Source organism: Crinia signifera, chromosome 4 (assembly GCF_055691185.1).
Source record: "Crinia signifera chromosome 4, ASM5569118v1, whole genome shotgun sequence".
NCBI classification, from domain to species: domain Eukaryota; kingdom Metazoa; phylum Chordata; class Amphibia; order Anura; family Myobatrachidae; genus Crinia; species Crinia signifera.
In genome coordinates, this window is record NC_139220.1 from 3,158,007 (window position 1) to 3,178,243 (window position 20,237).

A 20,237-nucleotide genomic window follows, 5' to 3' on the forward strand; every position below is an offset into this window, starting at 1 on the left:
TATCACTAGTAACAGTACGTGATGTCACTAGTAACAGTACATGTGTCACTAGTAACAGTACGTGATGTCACTAGTAACAGTACGTGGTGTCACTAGTAACAGTACGTGATGTCACTAGTAACAGTACATGGTGTCACTAGTAACAGTACATGGTGTCACTAGTAACAGTACACGGTGTCACTATTAATAATACACAGTGTCACTAGTAACAGTACACGGTGTCACTATTAACAGTACACGGTGTCACTATTAACAGTACATGGTGTCACTAGTAACAGTACATGGTATCACTAGTAACGGTACACGGTATCACTAGTAACAGTACATGGTATCACTAGTAACGATACACTGTGTCATTAATAACAGTACACGGTATCACTAGTAACAGTACATGGTATCACTAGTAACGATACACTGTGACATTAATAACAGTACACGTTATCACTAGTAACGGTACACTGTGTCATTAATAACAGTACATGGTATCACTAGTAACAGTACACGGTATCACTAGTAACAGTACATGGTATCACTAGTAATGGTACACGGTATCACTAGTAACAGTACAAGGTATCACTAGTAACGGTACACGGTATCACTAGTAAAAGTATATGGTATCACTAGTAACAGTACATGGTATCACTAGTAACAGTACACTGTGTCATTTATAAAAGGACACTGTATCACTAGTAACGTTACAGTATGTCATTAATAACAGTACCTGGTATCACAAGTAATGGTACCTAGTATCACTAGTAACAGTACAAGGTGTCACTAGTAACAGTACATGGTATCACTAGTAACGGTACACGGTATCACTAGTAACAGTACATGGTATCACTAGTAACAGTACATGGTGTCATCTAGTAACAGTACACGGTGTCACTATTAATAATACACAGTGTCACTAGTAACAGTACACGGTGTCACTATTAACAGTACACGGTGTCACTATTAACAGTACATGGTGTCACTAGTAACAGTACATGGTATCACTAGTAACAGTACGTGATGTCACTAGTAACAGTACGTGGTGTCACTAGTAACAGTACGTGATGTCACTAGTAACAGTACATGGTGTCACTAGTAACAGTACATGGTGTCACTAGTAACAGTACACGGTGTCACTATTAATAATACACAGTGTCACTAGTAACAGTACACGGTGTCACTATTAACAGTACACGGTGTCACTATTAACAGTACATGGTGTCACTAGTAACAGTACATGGTATCACTAGTAACGGTACACGGTATCACTAGTAACAGTACATGGTATCACTAGTAACGATACACTGTGTCATTAATAACAGTACACGGTATCACTAGTAACAGTACATGGTATCACTAGTAACGATACACTGTGACATTAATAACAGTACACGTTATCACTAGTAACGGTACACTGTGTCATTAATAACAGTACATGGTATCACTAGTAACAGTACACGGTATCACTAGTAACAGTACATGGTATCACTAGTAATGGTACACGGTATCACTAGTAACAGTACAAGGTATCACTAGTAACGGTACACGGTATCACTAGTAAAAGTACATGGTATCACTAGTAACAGTACATGGTATCACTAGTAACAGTACACTGTGTCATTTATAAAAGGACACTGTATCACTAGTAACGTTACAGTATGTCATTAATAACAGTACCTGGTATCACTAGTAATGGTACCTAGTATCACTAGTAACAGTACAAGGTATCACTAGTAACAGTACACGGTATCACTAGTAACGGTACACGGTATCACTAGTAAAAGTACATGGTATCACTAGTAACAGTACACAGTATCACTAGTAACAGTACACTGTGTCATTTATAAAAGTACACGGTATCACTAGTAACGTTACAGTGTGTCATTAATAACAGTACACGGTATCACTAGTAACGGTACATGGTATCACTAGTAACAGTACACGCTATCACTAGTAACAATACACTGTGACATTAATAACAGTACACGGTATCACTAGTAACAGTACATGGTTTCTCTAGTAACGATACACTGGGTCATTAATAACAGTACAAGGTATCTCTAGTAACAGTACATGGTATCACTAGTAACGATACACTGTGTCCTTAATAATAGTACATGGTATCACTAGTAACGGACATGGTATCACTAGTAGGTACATGGTATCACTAGTAACGATACACTGTGCCATTAATAACAGTACATGGTATCACTAGTAACGGACATGGTATCACTAGTAGGTACATGGTATCACTAGTAACAATACAATGTGTCATTAATAACAGTACATGGTATCACTAGTAACGGACGGATTCCGTATTAAATCCCGGCGGGCGGGATCCCGGCGTTCAGAATTCCGACGCCGGAATCCCGACAGCCGAAATGCCGACAAGGGGGGGACGTGGATCGCCCCCCCCCCCCTTGCGGGCACGCTGCGCTCGCCACGCAGCGGGCCCGGTGCCTCGCTACGCTCGGCACGCTATTTTATTCTCCCTCCAGGGGTGTCGTGGACACCCCAGGAGGGAGAAAGTGTCGGCATTTCGGCGGTCGGGATTCCGGCGTCGGGATTCTGAACGCCGGGATCCCGACCGCCGGGATCTTAACTGCATCCCGTAACGGACATGGTATCACTAGTAACGGTACAGCTCTCCCCCGACACACCCTGTTTTCCCCAGTTATTACAGCTCTCTCCCCACCACACCCTGTGTTCCCCAGTTATTACAGCTCTCTCCCCGTCACCGCCTGTGTTCCCCAGTTATTACAGCTCTCCCCCAACACACCCTGTGTTCCCCAGTTATTACAGCTCTCTCCCCGTCACCCCCTGTGTTCCCCAGTTATTACAGCTCTCCCCCGACACACCCTGTGTTCCCCAGTTATTACAGCTCTCCCCCGACACACCCTGTGTTCCCCAGTTATTACAGCTCTCCCCCGACACTCCCTGTGTTCCCCAGTTATTAAAGCTCTCCCTGTCACCGCCTGTGTTCCCCAGTTATTACAGCTCTCCCCCGTCACCCCCTGTGTTCCCCAGTTATTACAGCTCTCTCCCCGTCACCCCCTGTGTTCCCCAGTTATTACAGCTCTCCCCCGACACACCCTGTGTTCCCCAGTTATTACAGCTCTCCCCCGACACACCCTGTGTTCCCCAGTTATTACAGCTCTCCCCCGACACACCCTGTGTTCCCCAGTTATTACAGCTCTCCCCTTCACACCCTGTGTTCCCCAGTTATTTCAGCTCTCCCCCGACACCCTGTGTTCCCCAGTTATTACAGCTCTCCCCCGCCAACCCCTGTGTTCCACAGTTATTACAGCTCTCCCCCAACACCTGTGTTCCCCAGTTATTACAGCTCTCCCCCATCACCCCCAGTGTTCCCCAGTTATTACAGCTCTCCTCCGACACACCCTGTGTTCCCCAGTTATTACAGCTCTCCCCCAACACACCCTGTGTTCCCCAGTTATTACAGCTCTCCCCCATCACCCCCTGTGTTCCCCAGTTATTTCAGCTCTCCCCCGCCAACCCCTGTGTTCCCCAGTTATTACAGCTCTCCCCCAACACCTGTGTTCCCCAGTTATTACAGCTCTCCCCCGTCACCCCCTGTGTTCCCCAGTTATTACAGCTCTCCCACGACACACTCTGTGTTCCCCAGTTATTACAGCTCTCCCCCGCCCCCCAGTGTTCCCCAGTTATTACAGGTCTCCCCCAACACACCCTGTGTTCCCCAGTTATAACAGCTTTCCCCCGTTACCCCCTGTGTTCCCCAGTTATTACAGCTCTCCCCCGCCAACCCCTGTGTTCCCCAGTTATTACAGCTCTCCCCCGATACACCCTGTATTCCCCAGTTATTACAGCTCTCCCCCGACACCCCCTGTGTTCCCCAGTTATTACAGCTTTCCCCCGTCACCCCCTGTGTTCCCCAGTTATTACAGCTCTCCCCCGACACACCCTGTGTTCCCCAGTATTACAGCTCTCCCCGACACACCCTGTGTTCCCCAGTTATTACAGCTCTCCCCCGACACCCCCTGTGTTCCCCAGTTATTACAGCTCTCCCCCGACACACCCTGTGTTCCCCAGTTATTACAGCTCTCTCCCTGACACACCCCGTGTTCCCCAGTTATTAAAGCTCTCCCCCAACACCTGTGTTCCCCAGTTATTACAGCTCTCCCCCGTCACCCCCTGTGTTCCCCAGTTATTACAGCTCTCCCCGTCACCCCCTGTGTTCCCCAGTTATTACAGCTCTCCCCCATCACCCCCTGTGTTCCCCAGTTATTACAGCTCTCCCCCATCACCCCCTGTGTTCCCCAGTTATTTCAGCTCTCCCCCGCCAACCCCTGTGTTCCCCAGTTATTACAGCTCTCCCCCAACACCTGTGTTCCCCAGTTATTACAGCTCTCCCCCGTCACCCCCTGTGTTCCCCAGTTATTACAGCTCTCCCACGACACACTCTGTGTTCCCCAGTTATTACAGCTCTCCCCCGCCCCCCCAGTGTTCCCCAGTTATTACAGGTCTCCCCCAACACACCCTGTGTTCCCCAGTTATTACAGCTTTCCCCCGTTACCCCCTGTGTTCCCCAGTTATTACAGCTCTCCCCCGATACACCCTGTATTCCCCAGTTATTACAGCTCTCCCCCGACACCCCCTGTGTTCCCCAGTTATTACAGCTTTCCCCCGTCACCCCCTGTGTTCCCCAGTTATTACAGCTCTCCCCCGCCAACCCCTGTGTTCCCCAGCTATTACAGCTCTCCCCCGACACACCCTGTGTTCCCCAGTATTACAGCTCTCCCCGACACACCCTGTGTTCCCCAGTTATTACAGCTCTCCCCCGACACCCCCTGTGTTCCCCAGTTATTACAGCTCTCCCCCGACACACCCTGTGTTCCCCAGTTATTACAGCTCTCCCCTGCCCCCCAGTGTTCCCCAGTTATTACAGCTCTCCCCCGCACCCCAGTGTTCCCCAGTTATTACAGCTCTCCCCCGACACACCTGGTGTTCCCCAGTTATTACAGCTCTCCCCCGTCACCCCCTGTGTTCCCCAGTTATTACAGCTCTCCCCCGCCAACCCCTGTGTTCCCCAGTTATTACAGCTCTCCCCCGCCCCCCAGTGTTCCCCAGTTATTACAGCTCTCCCCCGCCAACCCCTGTGTTCCCAAGTTATTACAGCTCTCCCCCGACACACCCTGTGTTCCCCAGTTATTACAGCTCTCCCCCGTCACCCCCTGTGTTCCCCAGTTATTACAGCTCTCCCCCGCCAACCCCTGTGTTCCCAAGTTATTACAGCTCTCCCCCGTCACACCCTGTGTTCCCCAGTATTACAGCTCTCCCCCTGACACACCCTGTGTTCCCAAGTTATTACAGCTCTCCCCCGACACACCCTGTGTTCCCCAGTTATTACAGCTTTCCCCCGTCACCCCCTGTGTTCCCCAGTTATTATAGCTCTCCCCCAACACACCCTGTGTTCCCCAGTTATTACAGCTCTCCCCCGACACACCTTGTGTTCCCCAGTTATTACAGCTCTCCCCCGATACACCCTGTATTCCCCAGTTATTACAGCTCTCCCCCGACACACCCTGTGTTCCCCAGTTATTACAGCTCTCTCCCTGACACACCCCGTGTTCCCCAGTTATTAAAGCTCTCCCCCAACACCTGTGTTCCCCAGTTATTACAGCTCTCCCCCGTCACCCCCTGTGTTCCCCAGTTATTACAGCTCTCCCCGTCACCCCCTGTGTTCCCCAGTTATTACAGCTCTCCCCCATCACCCCCTGTGTTCCCCAGTTATTACAGCTCTCCCCCAACACCCTCTGTGTTCCCCAGTTATTACAGCTCTCCCCCGACACACCCTGTGTTCCCCAGTTATTACAGCTCTCCCCCGACACACCTTGTGTTCCCCAGTTATTACAGCTCTCCCCAGATACACCCTGTATTCCCCAGTTATTACAGCTCTCCCCCGACACACCCTGTGTTCCCCAGTTATTACAGCTCTCTCCCTGACACACCCCGTGTTCCCCAGTTATTACAGCTCTCCCCCAACACCTGTGTTCCCCAGTTATTACAGCTCTCCCCCGTCACCCCCTGTGTTCCCCAGTTATTACAGCTCTCCCCGTCACCCCCTGTGTTCCCCAGTTATTACAGCTCTCTCCCCCTTCACCCCCTGTGTTCCCCAGTTATTACAGCTCTCTCCCTGACACCCCTTGTGTTCCCCAGTTATTACAGCTCTCTCCCCGTCACCGCCTGTGTTCCCCAGTTATTACAGCTCTCTCCTCCGCCACCCCCTGTGTTCCCCAGTTATTACACCTCTCCCTCGACACACCCTGTGTTCCCCAGTTATTACAGCTCTCCCTCCGACACCCTGTGTTCCCCAGTTATTACAGCTCTCTCCCTGACACCCCCTGTGTTCCCCAGTTATTACAGCTCTCTCCCTGACACCCCCTGTGTTCCCCAGTTATTACAGCTCTCTCCCTGACACCCCCTGTGTTCCCCAGTTATTACAGCTCTCTCCCTGACACAAAACCGTGTTCCCCAGTTATTGCTGCCAGATCCTTGGACGGGATCCTCTGCTCTGTGAGTGGGAACAGTTGTCAGTGCAGTGTCCGCTCTCAGCCAATCAGTGAAGCCCCATTCACTTCTGTTACAGTGTCCTCGAGTGACCTGTTGTTTTGTTGCGGTTCTGTACACAGCGTCTAGGGACCGTACTTTGGGGTCAGCTCGGTTTGTTGTCCAGGTAAGAACCCCGGATGCCCACTAGGAAGGGAGAGGATCCCGTCCGAGGAGTCTGTGAGTATTACATTGGTTAATGAGGGAGGGGGAGAAATAAACGATTACAACATTCCGTGTGTCTGTGATGTGTCTTTTTTGTAATTGTTTTATTACAGGCAGTTAATGTCCGGGCATGCTGGCACTTCTGGTTCTACAAGTGCCATCATGCTTTGGCAGGCATGCTGGGACTTGTAGGCCACCTGTAATAAACAATATTAATAACTCTTAATTAACACTTTGAGTGCCAAGTGAATTTATCAAAATACGTGTGAATATTGCCATAAAGACCTTTATATCCACCATAATGACCGGTAATGTCACTTTATATAGGGAATATAATCTGTATCCACCATAATGACCGGTAATGTCACGTTATAAAGGGAATATAATCTGTATCCACCATAATGACCAGTAATGTCACTTTATATAGGGAATATAATCTGTATTCACCATAATGACGGGTAATTGCACTTTATATAGGGAATATAATCTGTATCCATCATAATGACCGGTAAGGTCACTTTATATAGGGAATATAATCTGTATCCACCATAATGACCGGTAATGTCACTTTATATAGGGAATATAATCTGTATCCATCATAATGACCGGTAATGTCACTTTATATAGGGAATATAATCTGTATTCACCATAATGACGGGTAATTGCACTTTATATAGGGAATATAATCTGTATCCATCATAATGACCGGTAAGGTCACTTTATATAGGGAATATAATCTGTATCCACCATAATGACCGGTAATGTCACTTTATATAGGGAATATAATCTGTATCCACCATAATGACCGGTAATGTCACGTTATAAAGGGAATATAATCTGTATCCACCATAATGACCGGTAATGTCACTTTATATAGGGAATATAATCTGTATCCATCATAATGACCGGTAATGTCACTTTATATAGGGAATATAATCTGTATCCATCATAATGAGCGGTAATGTCACTTTATATAGAGAATATAATCTGTATCCATCATAATGAGCGGTAATGTCACTTTATATAGGGAATATAATCTGTATCCACGATAATGACCGGTAATGTCACTTTATATAGGGAATATAATCTGTATCCATGATAATGACCGGTAATGTCACTTAATATAGGGAATATAATCTGTATCCATCATAATGACCGGTAATGTCACCTTATATAGGGAATATAATCTGTATCCACCATAATGACCGGTAATGTCACTTTATATAGGGAATATAATCTGTATCCATCATAATGACCGGTAATGTCACTTTATATAGGGAATATAATCTGTATCCATCATAATGACTGGTAATGTCACTTTATATAGGGAATATAATCTGTATCCATCATAATGACCGGTAATGTCACCTTATATAGGGAATATAATCTGTATCCATGATAATGACCGGTAATGTCACTTTATATAGAGAATATAATCTGTATCCACCATAATGACCGGTAATGTCAGGTATATAGGGACTATAATCTGTATCCATCATAATGACCGGTAATGTCACTTTATATAGGGAATATAATCTGTATCCACCATAATGACCGGTAATGTCACTTTATATAGAGAATATAATCTGTATCCACCATAATGACCGGTAATGTCACTTTATATAGAGAATATAATCTGTATCCACCATAATGACCGTTAATGTCACTTTATATAATCTGTATCCACCATAATGACCGGTAATGTCACCTTATATAGGGAATATAATCTGTATCCACCATAATGACCGGTTATGTCACTTTATATAGGGAATATAATCTGTATCCATCATAATGACCGGTAATGTCACTTTATATAGAGAATATAATCTGTATCCATCATAATGAGCGGTAATGTCACTTTATATAGAGAATATAATCTGTATCCATCATAATGAGCGGTAATGTCACTTTATATAGAGAATATAATCTGTATCCATCATAATGACCGGTAATGTCACTTTATATAGGAAATATAATCAGTATCCATCATAATCTGTATCCATCATAATGAGCGGTAATGTCACTTTATATAGAGAATATAATCTGTATCCATCATAATGGCCGGTAATGTCACTTTATATAGGAAATATAATCAGTATCCATCATAATCTGTATCCACCATAATGACCGGTAATGTCACTTTATATAGGGAATATAATCTGTATCCACCATAATGACCGGTAATGTCACTTTATATAGGGAATATAATCTGTATCCATGATAATGACCGGTAATGTCACTTTATATAGGGAATATAATCTGTATCCATGATAATGAGCGGTAATGTCACTTTATATAGGGAATATAATCTGTATTCACCATAATGACCGGTAATGTCACTTAATATAGGGAATATAATCTGTATCCACCATAATGACCGGTAATGTCACCTTATATAGGGAATATAATCTGTATCCACCATAATGACCGGTAATGTCACTTTATATAGGGAATATAATCTGTATCCATCATAATGACCGGTAATGTCACTTTATATAGGGAATATAATCTGTATCCATCATAATGACCGGTAATGTCACTTTATATAGGGAATATAATCTGTATCCATCATAATGACCGGTAATGTCCCTTTATATAGGGAATATAATCTGTATCCACCGTAATGACCGGTAATGTCACTTTATATAGGGAATATAATCTGTATCCACCATAATGACCGGTAATGTCACTTTATATAGGGAATATAATCTGTATCCATCATAATGACCGGTAATGTCCCTTTATATAGGGAATATAATCTGTATCCACCGTAATGACCGGTAATGTCCCTTTATATAGGGAATATAATCTGTATCCACCGTAATGACCGGTAATGACCCTTTATATAGGGAATATAATCTGTATCCACCGTAATGACCGGTAATGTCCCTTTATATAGGGAATATAATCTGTATCCACCATAATGACCGGTAATGTCACTTTATATAGGGAATATAATCTGTATCCATCATAATGACCGGTAATGTCACTTTATATAGGGAATATAATCTGTATCCACCATAATGACCGGTAATGTCACTTTATATAGGGAATATAATCTGTATCCATCATAATGACCGGTAATGTCACCATATATAGGGAATATAATCTGTATCCACCCTAATGACCGGTAATGTCACTTTATATAGGGAATATAATCTGTACTCACCATAATGAACGGTAATGTCGCTTTATATAGGGAATATAATCTGTATCCACCATAATGACCGGTAATGTCACTTTATATAGGGAATATAATCTGTATCCATTATAAAGACCGGTAATGTCACTTTATATAGGGAATATAATCTGTACTCACCATAATGACCGGTAATGTCACTTTATATAGGGAATATAATCTGTATCCACCATAATGACCGGTAATGTCGCCATATATAGGGAATATAATCTGTATCCACCATAATGAACGGTAATGTCACTTTATATAGGGAATATAATCTGTATCCATCATAATGACTGGTAATGTTACTTTATATAGGGAATATAATCTGTATCCATCATAATGACAGTTAATGTCACTTTATATAGAGAATATAATCTGTATCCATGATAATGACCGGTAATGTCACTTTATATAGGGAATATAATCTGTACCCATCATAATGACCGGTAATGTCACTTTATATAGCGAATATAATCTGTATCCATCATAATGACCGGTAATGTCACTTTATATAGGGAATATAATCTGTATCCACCATAATGACCGGTAATGTCACTTTATATAGGGAATATAATCTGTATCCACCATAATGACCGGTAATGTCACTTTATATAGGGAATATAATCAGTATCCATCATAATGGCCGGTAATGTCACTTTATAAAGGGAATATAATCTGTATCCACCATAATGACCGGTAATGTCACTTTATATAGGGAATATAATCTGTACTCACCATAATGATCGGTAATGTCACTTTATATAGGGAATATAATCTGTATCCACCATAATGATCGGTAATGTCACTTTATATAGGGAATATAATCTGTATCCACCATAATGACCAGTAATGTCATTTTATATAGGGAATATAATCTGTATTCACCATAATGACCGTTAATGTCACTTTATATAGGGAATATAATCTGTATCCATCATAATGACCGGTAATGTCACTTAATATAGGGAATATAATCTGTATCCATCATAATGACCGGTAATGTCACTTAATATAGGGAATATAATCTGTATCCACCATAATGACCGGTAATGTCACTTTATATAGGGAATATAATCTGTATCCATCATAATGACCGGTAATGTCACTTTATATAGGGAATATAATCTGTATCCACCATAATGACCGGTAATTTCACTTTATATAGGGAATATAATCTGTATCCATCATAATGACCGGTAATGTCATTTTATATAGGGAATATAATCTGTATTCACCATAATGACCGGTAATGTCACCATATATAGGGAATATAATCTGTATCCACCCTAATGACCGGTAATGTTACTTTATATAGGGAATATAATCTGTATCCATCATAATGACCGGTAATGTCACTTTATATAGGGAATATAATCTGTATCCATCATAATGACTGGTAATGTCACTTTATATAGGGAATATAATCTGTATCCATCATAATGACCGGTAATGTCACCTTATATAGGGAATATAATCTGTATCCATGATAATGACCGGTAATGTCACTTTATATAGAGAATATAATCTGTATCCACCATAATGACCGGTAATGTCAGGTATATAGGGACTATAATCTGTATCCATCATAATGACTGGTAATGTCACTTTATATAGGGAATATAATCTGTATCCACCATAATGACCGGTAATGTCACTTTATATAGAGAATATAATCTGTATCCACCATAATGACGGTAATGTCACTTTATATAGAGAATATAATCTGTATCCACCATAATGACCGTTAATGTCACTTTATATAATCTGTATCCACCATAATGACCGGTAATGTCACCTTATATAGGGAATATAATCTGTATCCACCATAATGACCGGTTATGTCACTTTATATAGGGAATATAATCTGTATCCATCATAATGACCGGTAATGTCACTTTATATAGAGAATATAATCTGTATCCATCATAATGAGCGGTAATGTCACTTTATATAGAGAATATAATCTGTATCCATCATAATGAGCGGTAATGTCACTTTATATAGAGAATATAATCTGTATCCATCATAATGACCGGTAATGTCACTTTATATAGGAAATATAATCAGTATCCATCATAATCTGTATCCATCATAATGAGCGGTAATGTCACTTTATATAGAGAATATAATCTGTATCCATCATAATGGCCGGTAATGTCACTTTATATAGGAAATATAATCAGTATCCATCATAATCTGTATCCACCATAATGACCGGTAATGTCACTTTATATAGGGAATATAATCTGTATCCACCATAATGACCGGTAATGTCACTTTATATAGGGAATATAATCTGTATCCATGATAATGACCGGTAATGTCACTTTATATAGGGAATATAATCTGTATCCATGATAATGAGCGGTAATGTCACTTTATATAGGGAATATAATCTGTATTCACCATAATGACCGGTAATGTCACTTAATATAGGGAATATAATCTGTATCCACCATAATGACCGGTAATGTCACCTTATATAGGGAATATAATCTGTATCCACCATAATGACCGGTAATGTCACTTTATATAGGGAATATAATCTGTATCCATCATAATGACCGGTAATGTCACTTTATATAGGGAATATAATCTGTATCCATCATAATGACCGGTAATGTCACTTTATATAGGGAATATAATCTGTATCCATCATAACGACCGGTAATGTCCCTTTATATAGGGAATATAATCTGTATCCACCGTAATGACCGGTAATGTCACTTTATATAGGGAATATAATCTGTATCCACCATAATGACCGGTAATGTCACTTTATATAGTGAATATAATCTGTTTCCATCATAATGACCGGTAATGTCCCTTTATATAGGGAATATAATCTGTATCCACCGTAATGACCGGTAATGTCCCTTTATATAGGGAATATAATCTGTATCCACCGTAATGACCGGTAATGTCCCTTTATATAGGGAATATAATCTGTATCCACCGTAATGACCGGTAATGTCCCTTTATATAGGGAATATAATCTGTATCCACCATAATGACCGGTAATGTCACTTTATATAGGGAATATAATCTGTATCCATCATAATGACCGGTAATGTCACTTTATATAGGGAATATAATCTGTATCCACCATAATGACCGGTAATGTCACTTTATATAGGGAATATAATCTGTATCCATCATAATGACCGGTAATGTCACCATATATAGGGAATATAATCTGTATCCACCCTAATGACCGGTAATGTCACTTTATATAGGGAATATAATCTGTACTCACCATAATGAACGGTAATGTCGCTTTATATAGGGAATATAATCTGTATCCACCATAATGACCGGTAATGTCACTTTATATAGGGAATATAATCTGTATCCATTATAAAGACCGGTAATGTCACTTTATATAGGGAATATAATCTGTACTCACCATAATGACCGGTAATGTCACTTTATATAGGGAATATAATCTGTATCCACCATAATGACCGGTAATGTCGCCATATATAGGGAATATAATCTGTATCCACCATAATGACCGGTAATGTCACTTTATATAGGGAATATAATCTGTATCCATCATAATGACTGGTAATGTTACTTTATATAGGGAATATAATCTGTATCCATCATAATGACAGTTAATGTCACTTTATATAGAGAATATAATCTGTATCCATGATAATGACCGGTAATGTCACTTTATATAGGGAATATAATCTGTACCCATCATAATGACCGGTAATGTCACTTTATATAGCGAATATAATCTGTATCCATCATAATGACCGGTAATGTCACTTTATATAGGGAATATAATCTGTATCCACCATAATGACCGGTAATGTCACTTTATATAGGGAATATAATCTGTATCCACCATAATGACCGGTAATGTCACTTTATATAGGGAATATAATCAGTATCCATCATAATGGCCGGTAATGTCACTTTATAAAGGGAATATAATCTGTATCCACCATAATGACCGGTAATGTCACTTTATATAGGGAATATAATCTGTACTCACCATAATGATCGGTAATGTCACTTTATATAGGGAATATAATCTGTATCCACCATAATGATCGGTAATGTCACTTTATATAGGGAATATAATCTGTATCCACCATAATGACCAGTAATGTCATTTTATATAGGGAATATAATCTGTATTCACCATAATGACCGTTAATGTCACTTTATATAGGGAATATAATCTGTATCCATCATAATGACCGGTAATGTCACTTAATATAGGGAATATAATCTGTATCCATCATAATGACCGGTAATGTCACTTAATATAGGGAATATAATCTGTATCCATCATAATGACCGGTAATGTCACTTAATATAGGGAATATAATCTGTATCCACCATAATGACCGGTAATGTCACTTTATATAGGGAATATAATCTGTATCCATCATAATGACCGGTAATGTCACTTTATATAGGGAATATAATCTGTATCCACCATAATGACCGGTAATGTCACTTTATATAGGGAATATAATCTGTATCCATCATAATGACCGGTAATGTCATTTTATATAGGGAATATAATCTGTATTCACCATAATGACCGGTAATGTCACCATATATAGGGAATATAATCTGTATCCACCCTAATGACCGGTAATGTTACTTTATATAGGGAATATAATCTGTATCCATCATAATGACCGGTAATGTCACTTTATATAGGGAATATAATCTGTACCCATCATAATGACCGGTAATGTCACTTTATATAGCGAATATAATCTGTATCCATCATAATGACCGGTAATGTCACTTTATATAGGGAATATAATCTGTATCCACCATAATGACCGGTAATGTCACTTTATATAGGGAATATAATCTGTATCCACCATAATGACCGGTAATGTCACTTTATATAGGGAATATAATCAGTATCCATCATAATGGCCGGTAATGTCACTTTATATAGGGAATATAATCTGTATCCACCATAATGACCGGTAATGTCACTTTATATAGGGAATATAATCTGTACTCACCATAATGATCGGTAATGTCACTTTATATAGGGAATATAATCTGTATCCACCATAATGATCGGTAATGTCACTTTATATAGGGAATATAATCTGTATCCACCATAATGACCAGTAATGTCATTTTATATAGGGAATAGGTACTTGTTTCCTATCTGGGCGCCTGCTAAGTTAATTGCGCACCATGCTATTCTCCGTAGAGAAATCGGATCGCATCGCATCGTACACATACACGATATTGAACGATGCGATGCGATGCGATCCGATTCGATTTCCCATAGGAAACAATGTTAAATGGCTCAATTTAGCAAAATTATCATTGGAACAATAGTAAATGGGCCAAAAACACCCCTGAACATTGAAATGTCCCCCCAAAAGTAGTTGACGCCACCCCGCCATGAACGTGAACCCGAAGCGTGGCGAGCGCAGCGAGCCCGCGAGGGGCGGCGGTACGCGTCCTCCGACCTTTTCATGCCCTACTATCCACGTCGGCGTGGAGTGAGAATAGAATAGTGTGGCGAGCGCAGCGAGCCACCGAGCCCGAAGCGTGGCGAGCGCAGCGAGCCCCGCGAGGGGACGCGGATACCTTCACAGGTAAACGCGTCCCTTCGCGGGCTTCCCAGGTGTCCGCGTCGCCATGGACACCTGGGAAGCCCGCGAAGGGACGCGTATAACTGTGAAGGTATCCGCGTCCCCTCGCGGGGCTCGCTGCGCTCGCCACGCTTCGGGCTCGGTGGCTCGCTGCGCTCGCCACACTATTCTATTCTCACTCCACGCCCTAGTGGATAGTAGGGCATGAAAAGGTCGGAGGACGCGTACCGCCGCCCCTCGCGGGCTCGCTGCGCTCGCCACGCTTCGGGTTCACGTTCATGGCGGGGTGGCGTCAACTACTTTTGGGGAGACATTTCAATGTTCAGGGGTGTTTTTGGCCCATTTACTATTGTTCCTATGAGAATTTGGCTAAATTGAGCCATTTCACATTGTTTCCTATGGGAAATCGAATCGGATCGCATCGCATCGCATCGCAACGTTCAATATCGTGTATGTGTACGATGCGATGCGATCCGATTTCATTACGGTGCCGTACGTAGAAAACCTGGGCGCCCAGATAGGAAACAAGTACCAGGGAATATAATCTGTATTCACCATAATGACCGTTAATGTCACTTTATATAGGGAATATAATCTGTATCCATCATAATGACCGGTAATGTCACTTAATATAGGGAATATATTCTGTATCCATCATAATGACCGGTAATGTCACTTAATATAGGGAATATAATCTGTATCCACCATAATGACCGGTAATGTCACTTTATATAGGGAATATAATCTGTATCCACCATAATGACCGGTAATGTCACTTTATATAGGGAATATAATCTGTATCCATCATAATGACCGGTAATGTCACTTTATATAGGGAATATAATCTGTATCCACCATAATGACCGGTAATGTCACTTTATATAGGGAATATAATCTGTATCCATCATAATGACCGGTAATGTAATTTTATATAGGGAATATAATCTGTATTCACCATAATGACCGGTAATGTCACTTTATATAGGGAATATAATCTGTATCCATCATAATGACCGGTAATGTCACTTTATATAGGGAATATAATCTGTATCCACCATAATGACCGGTAATGTCACTTTATATAGGGAATATAATCTGTATCCATCATAATGACCGGTAATGTCATTTTATATAGGGAATATAATCTGTATTCACCATAATGACCGGTAATGTCACCATATATAGGGAATATAATCTGTATCCACCCTAATGACCGGTAATGTCACTTTATATAGGGAATATAATCTGTATCCACCATAATGACCGGTAATGTCATTTTATATAGGGAATATAATCTGTATTCACCATAATGACCGTTAATGTCACTTTATATAGGGAATATAATCTGTATCCATCATAATGACCGGTAATGTCACTTAATATAGGGAATATAATCTGTATCCATCATAATGACCGGTAATGTTACTTAATATAGGGAATATAATCTGTATCCACCATAATGACCGGTAATGTCACTTTATATAGGGAATATAATATTTTATAGTACATGCTGCCTACTACCATAGTGCCTAGTATAGTGCATGCTGCCTACTACCGGAGTGCCTAGTATAGTGCATGCTGCCTACTACCGGAGTGCCTAGTATAGTGCATGCTGCCTACTACCGGAGTGCCTAGTATAGTACATGCTGCCTACTACCGTAGTGCCTAGTATAGTGCATGCTGCCTTCTACCGGAGTGCCTAGTATAGTGCATGCTGCCTACTACCATAGTGCCTAGTATAGTGCATGCTGCCTACTACCGGAGTGCCTAGTATAGTGCATGCTGTCTACTACCGGAGTGCCTAGTATAGTACATGCTGCCTACTACCGGAGTGCCTAGTATAGTGCATGCTGCCTACTACCATAGTGCCTAGTATAGGCCATGCTGCCTACTACCATAGTGCCTAGTATAGGCCATGCTGCCTACTACCGGAGTGCCTAGTATAGTGCATGCTGCCTACTACCAGAGTGCCTAGTATAGTGTATGCTGCCTACTACCGGAGTGCCTAGTATAGGGCATGCTGCCTACTACCGTAGTGCCGAGTATAGTGCATGCTGCCTACTACCGGAGTGCCTAGTATAGTACATGCTGCCTACTACCGGAGTGCCTAGTATAGTGCATGCTGCCTACTACCAGAGTGCCTAGTATAGTGTATGCTGCCTACTACCGGAGTGCCTAGTATAGGGCATGCTGCCTACTACCGTAGTGCCGAGTATAGTGCATGCTGCCTACTACCGGAGTGCCTAGTATAGTACATGCTGCCTACTACCGGAGTGCCTAGTATAGTGCATGCTGCCTACTACCGGAGTGCCTAGTATAGTACATGCTGCCTACTACCGGAGTGCCTAGTATAGTGCATGCTGCCTACTACTGGAGTGCCTAGTATAGTGCATGCTGCCTACTACCATAGTGCCTAGTATAGGCCATGCTGCCTACTACCGGAGTGCCAAGTATAGTGCATGCTGCCTACTACCGGAGTGCCTAGTATAGGGCATGCTGCCTACTACCGTAGTGCCGAGTATAGTGCATGCTGTCTACTACCGGAGTGCCTAGTATAGTACATGCTGCCTACTACCGGAGTGCCTAGTATAGTGCATGCTGCCTACTACCGGAGTGCCTAGTATAGTGCATGCTGCCTACTACTGGAGTGCCTAGTATAGTGCATGCTGCCTACTACCATAGTGCCTAGTATAGGCCATGCTGCCTACTACTGGAGTGCCTAGTATAGTGCATGCTGCCTACTACCATAGTGCCTAGTATAGGCCATGCTGCCTACTACTATAGTGCCTAGTATAGTGCATGCTGCCTACTACCGGAGTGCCTAGTATAGTGCATGCTGCCTACTACCATAGTGCCTAGTATAGGCCATGCTGCCTACTACCGGAGTGCCTAGTATAGTACATGCTGCCTACTACCGGAGTGCCTAGTATAGTACATGCTGCCTACTACCGGAGTGCCTAGTATAGTACATGCTGCCTACTACCGGAGTGCCTAGTATAGGGCATGCTGCCTACTACCGGAGTGCCTAGTATAGTGCATGCTGCCTACTACTGGAGTAGTTATCGGGATGCTGGCAGAGAAACAGCCATATCTGAGACTGACCAATAAAAGGTAAAGATTAACATGGGCAAACGAACACAGACATTGGACAGAGAAGATTGGAATAAAGTGTCCTGGACTGCCTAGAAGGCTGCTTAGTGCATCTGTCATCTATTCCCCCCCCCCCCCCACACACCTTCCACACCAACGGGTGCTGATTGCACTGCTGTGAGGGTTGCTGGTGCTGGCTGGGTGTGGGCTGATGGGTATTGCTGGCTGCTGCTGTGATATGTGTTGCTGGGAGGTGGAACAAGGGGCGGTGCAGCTGGTGCATTGCACTTTGCCCGCTGCACTGAAGGGGCCCACAGCAGATGGCAGTATAGTAGCAGTGCACTCAGTGGTGGAATTATTTGCTTGGGGGCACCAACAAATTTGCTAGGGCCGGCTCTGCACACATGTATGTATATGTATACACGTGTGTATGGGCGATCCAGTCACCGGGCAGCACAAGGGCAAGTTCCCTAGCCTGCATCACTCAGCATGTCTTCTAGGGGAAATCGCCCTGTGCTAGCCGGTACAGTATTGCTCTGTCCCTCCAGTCTCACTTCCCTTGTACACATCTTGGATCCTCTGCACAATATACAGGAAACACATGACTTGGTGGTGATTGGCCATCTCATGGACCGCGATGGGCGGAGTGACAGATGCCGCACACACAGAACCATCGTACCCCGTCATTGTGATATGTTGCTATTGACCCACTCTGTCCTTTTGTTTTGCAGAACGGGGAATAAATCTGTATTAGTCATAGTAAGATATAATGATGACTGAACCGCCAGACCCGGCACAGAAGCGATGCCGCGTGTCCAAACTTAAAGTAAGGAGCTGGGATATCCCGACAGAGATGGTGGTCGATCCGCCATCGCCTGTAGGACGTATTTCCTTTACTGGCGGATACATAGAACTTTTCTTGTAATTCCAGGTGTTCATCTTCGCCTTGTCCTTATCTTATATCAGCAAGAACGTGGCCTTCGCCTACGCTCGGAGTATGATCACTCAGATCGAGAGAAGGTTCAACATTCCCTCCTCGCTTGTTGGGGTGATTGACAGCAGCTTTGATATTGGTAATGTATACATATTGGGGTTATTGCAGTGTGTGACCGAGGGACCCCCGGATAATAACAGTACTTGGGGCACCCCAGATAGACTTTCTAGCCAACCTCTTATTGAATGTTCCACTGGGTGGGGTGACCAAGAGTAGAAAATGCTCCCAGCACCCCAACGATGGCGGCTGGTTAAGAATTATCAGCCCACAAACTATCAATAGACTATAATAATCAGGGCGATCAGGGATGGCCGTTTGGGGTGTGGCGGAATGGTCTGGTACTGATCTCAGTGAGTAAGGCCAAACTGCAAGCTGCAGGGGAGAATCCGTGTCCAGGAGTCCGACGCACAGCTGTGGTGGGCTGTGTCAATACCAGCCGGGATGGACACAGCTCCCACTATATCAGTGTGCTCACAGACTATGGGTTCGAGGACACCTGTGTGCTTTTTAGTTTGCCATCTCCTGCGAGAGGGACAGGGACTATGCCCATTGCCCACCCTAGCCACGGCTATGGCGTCAGGTGTTGCCATGACAGAGGCCAAGTATAGGGAAGTGTTAGTACAAATTCAGCAGA

At 42.7% G+C, this 20,237-nt stretch overlaps 1 protein-coding gene across 2 annotated transcripts; it reads left to right on the forward strand.

The window, feature by feature from the left end:
* The first annotated feature begins 5,564 nt into the window (after nt 1-5,564).
* On the forward strand, nt 5,565-19,958 carry LOC146072211 (solute carrier organic anion transporter family member 1C1-like). Of its 2 annotated transcripts, none has more exons than XM_083179540.1 (3): nt 5,565-6,756; nt 19,341-19,435; nt 19,541-19,958. In XM_083179540.1, the coding sequence occupies exons 2-3, from the start codon at nt 19,379-19,381 to the stop codon at nt 19,817-19,819; spliced, it is 336 nt and encodes a 111-aa protein (XP_083035666.1). In that variant the 5' UTR covers nt 5,565-6,756; nt 19,341-19,378; the 3' UTR covers nt 19,820-19,958. The 2 variants fall into 2 exon arrangements, with proteins under 2 accessions (XP_083035666.1, XP_083035667.1); XM_083179541.1 differs by having other exon boundaries at nt 5,565-6,703.
* The last annotated feature ends 279 nt before the right edge of the window (nt 19,959-20,237 follow it).

What these genes read in the sequence shown, in the direction of transcription:
- LOC146072211 (XM_083179540.1), top strand. Translation starts at nt 19,379, where the DNA reads ATGATGACTGAACCGCCAGACCCGGCACAGAAGCGATGCCGCGTGTCC. An exon ending in GCCGCGTGTCCAAACTTAAA is followed by an intron (nt 19,436 to 19,540) that starts GTAAGGAGCTGG and finishes TTGTAATTCCAG; the next exon opens with GTGTTCATCTTCGCCTTGTC.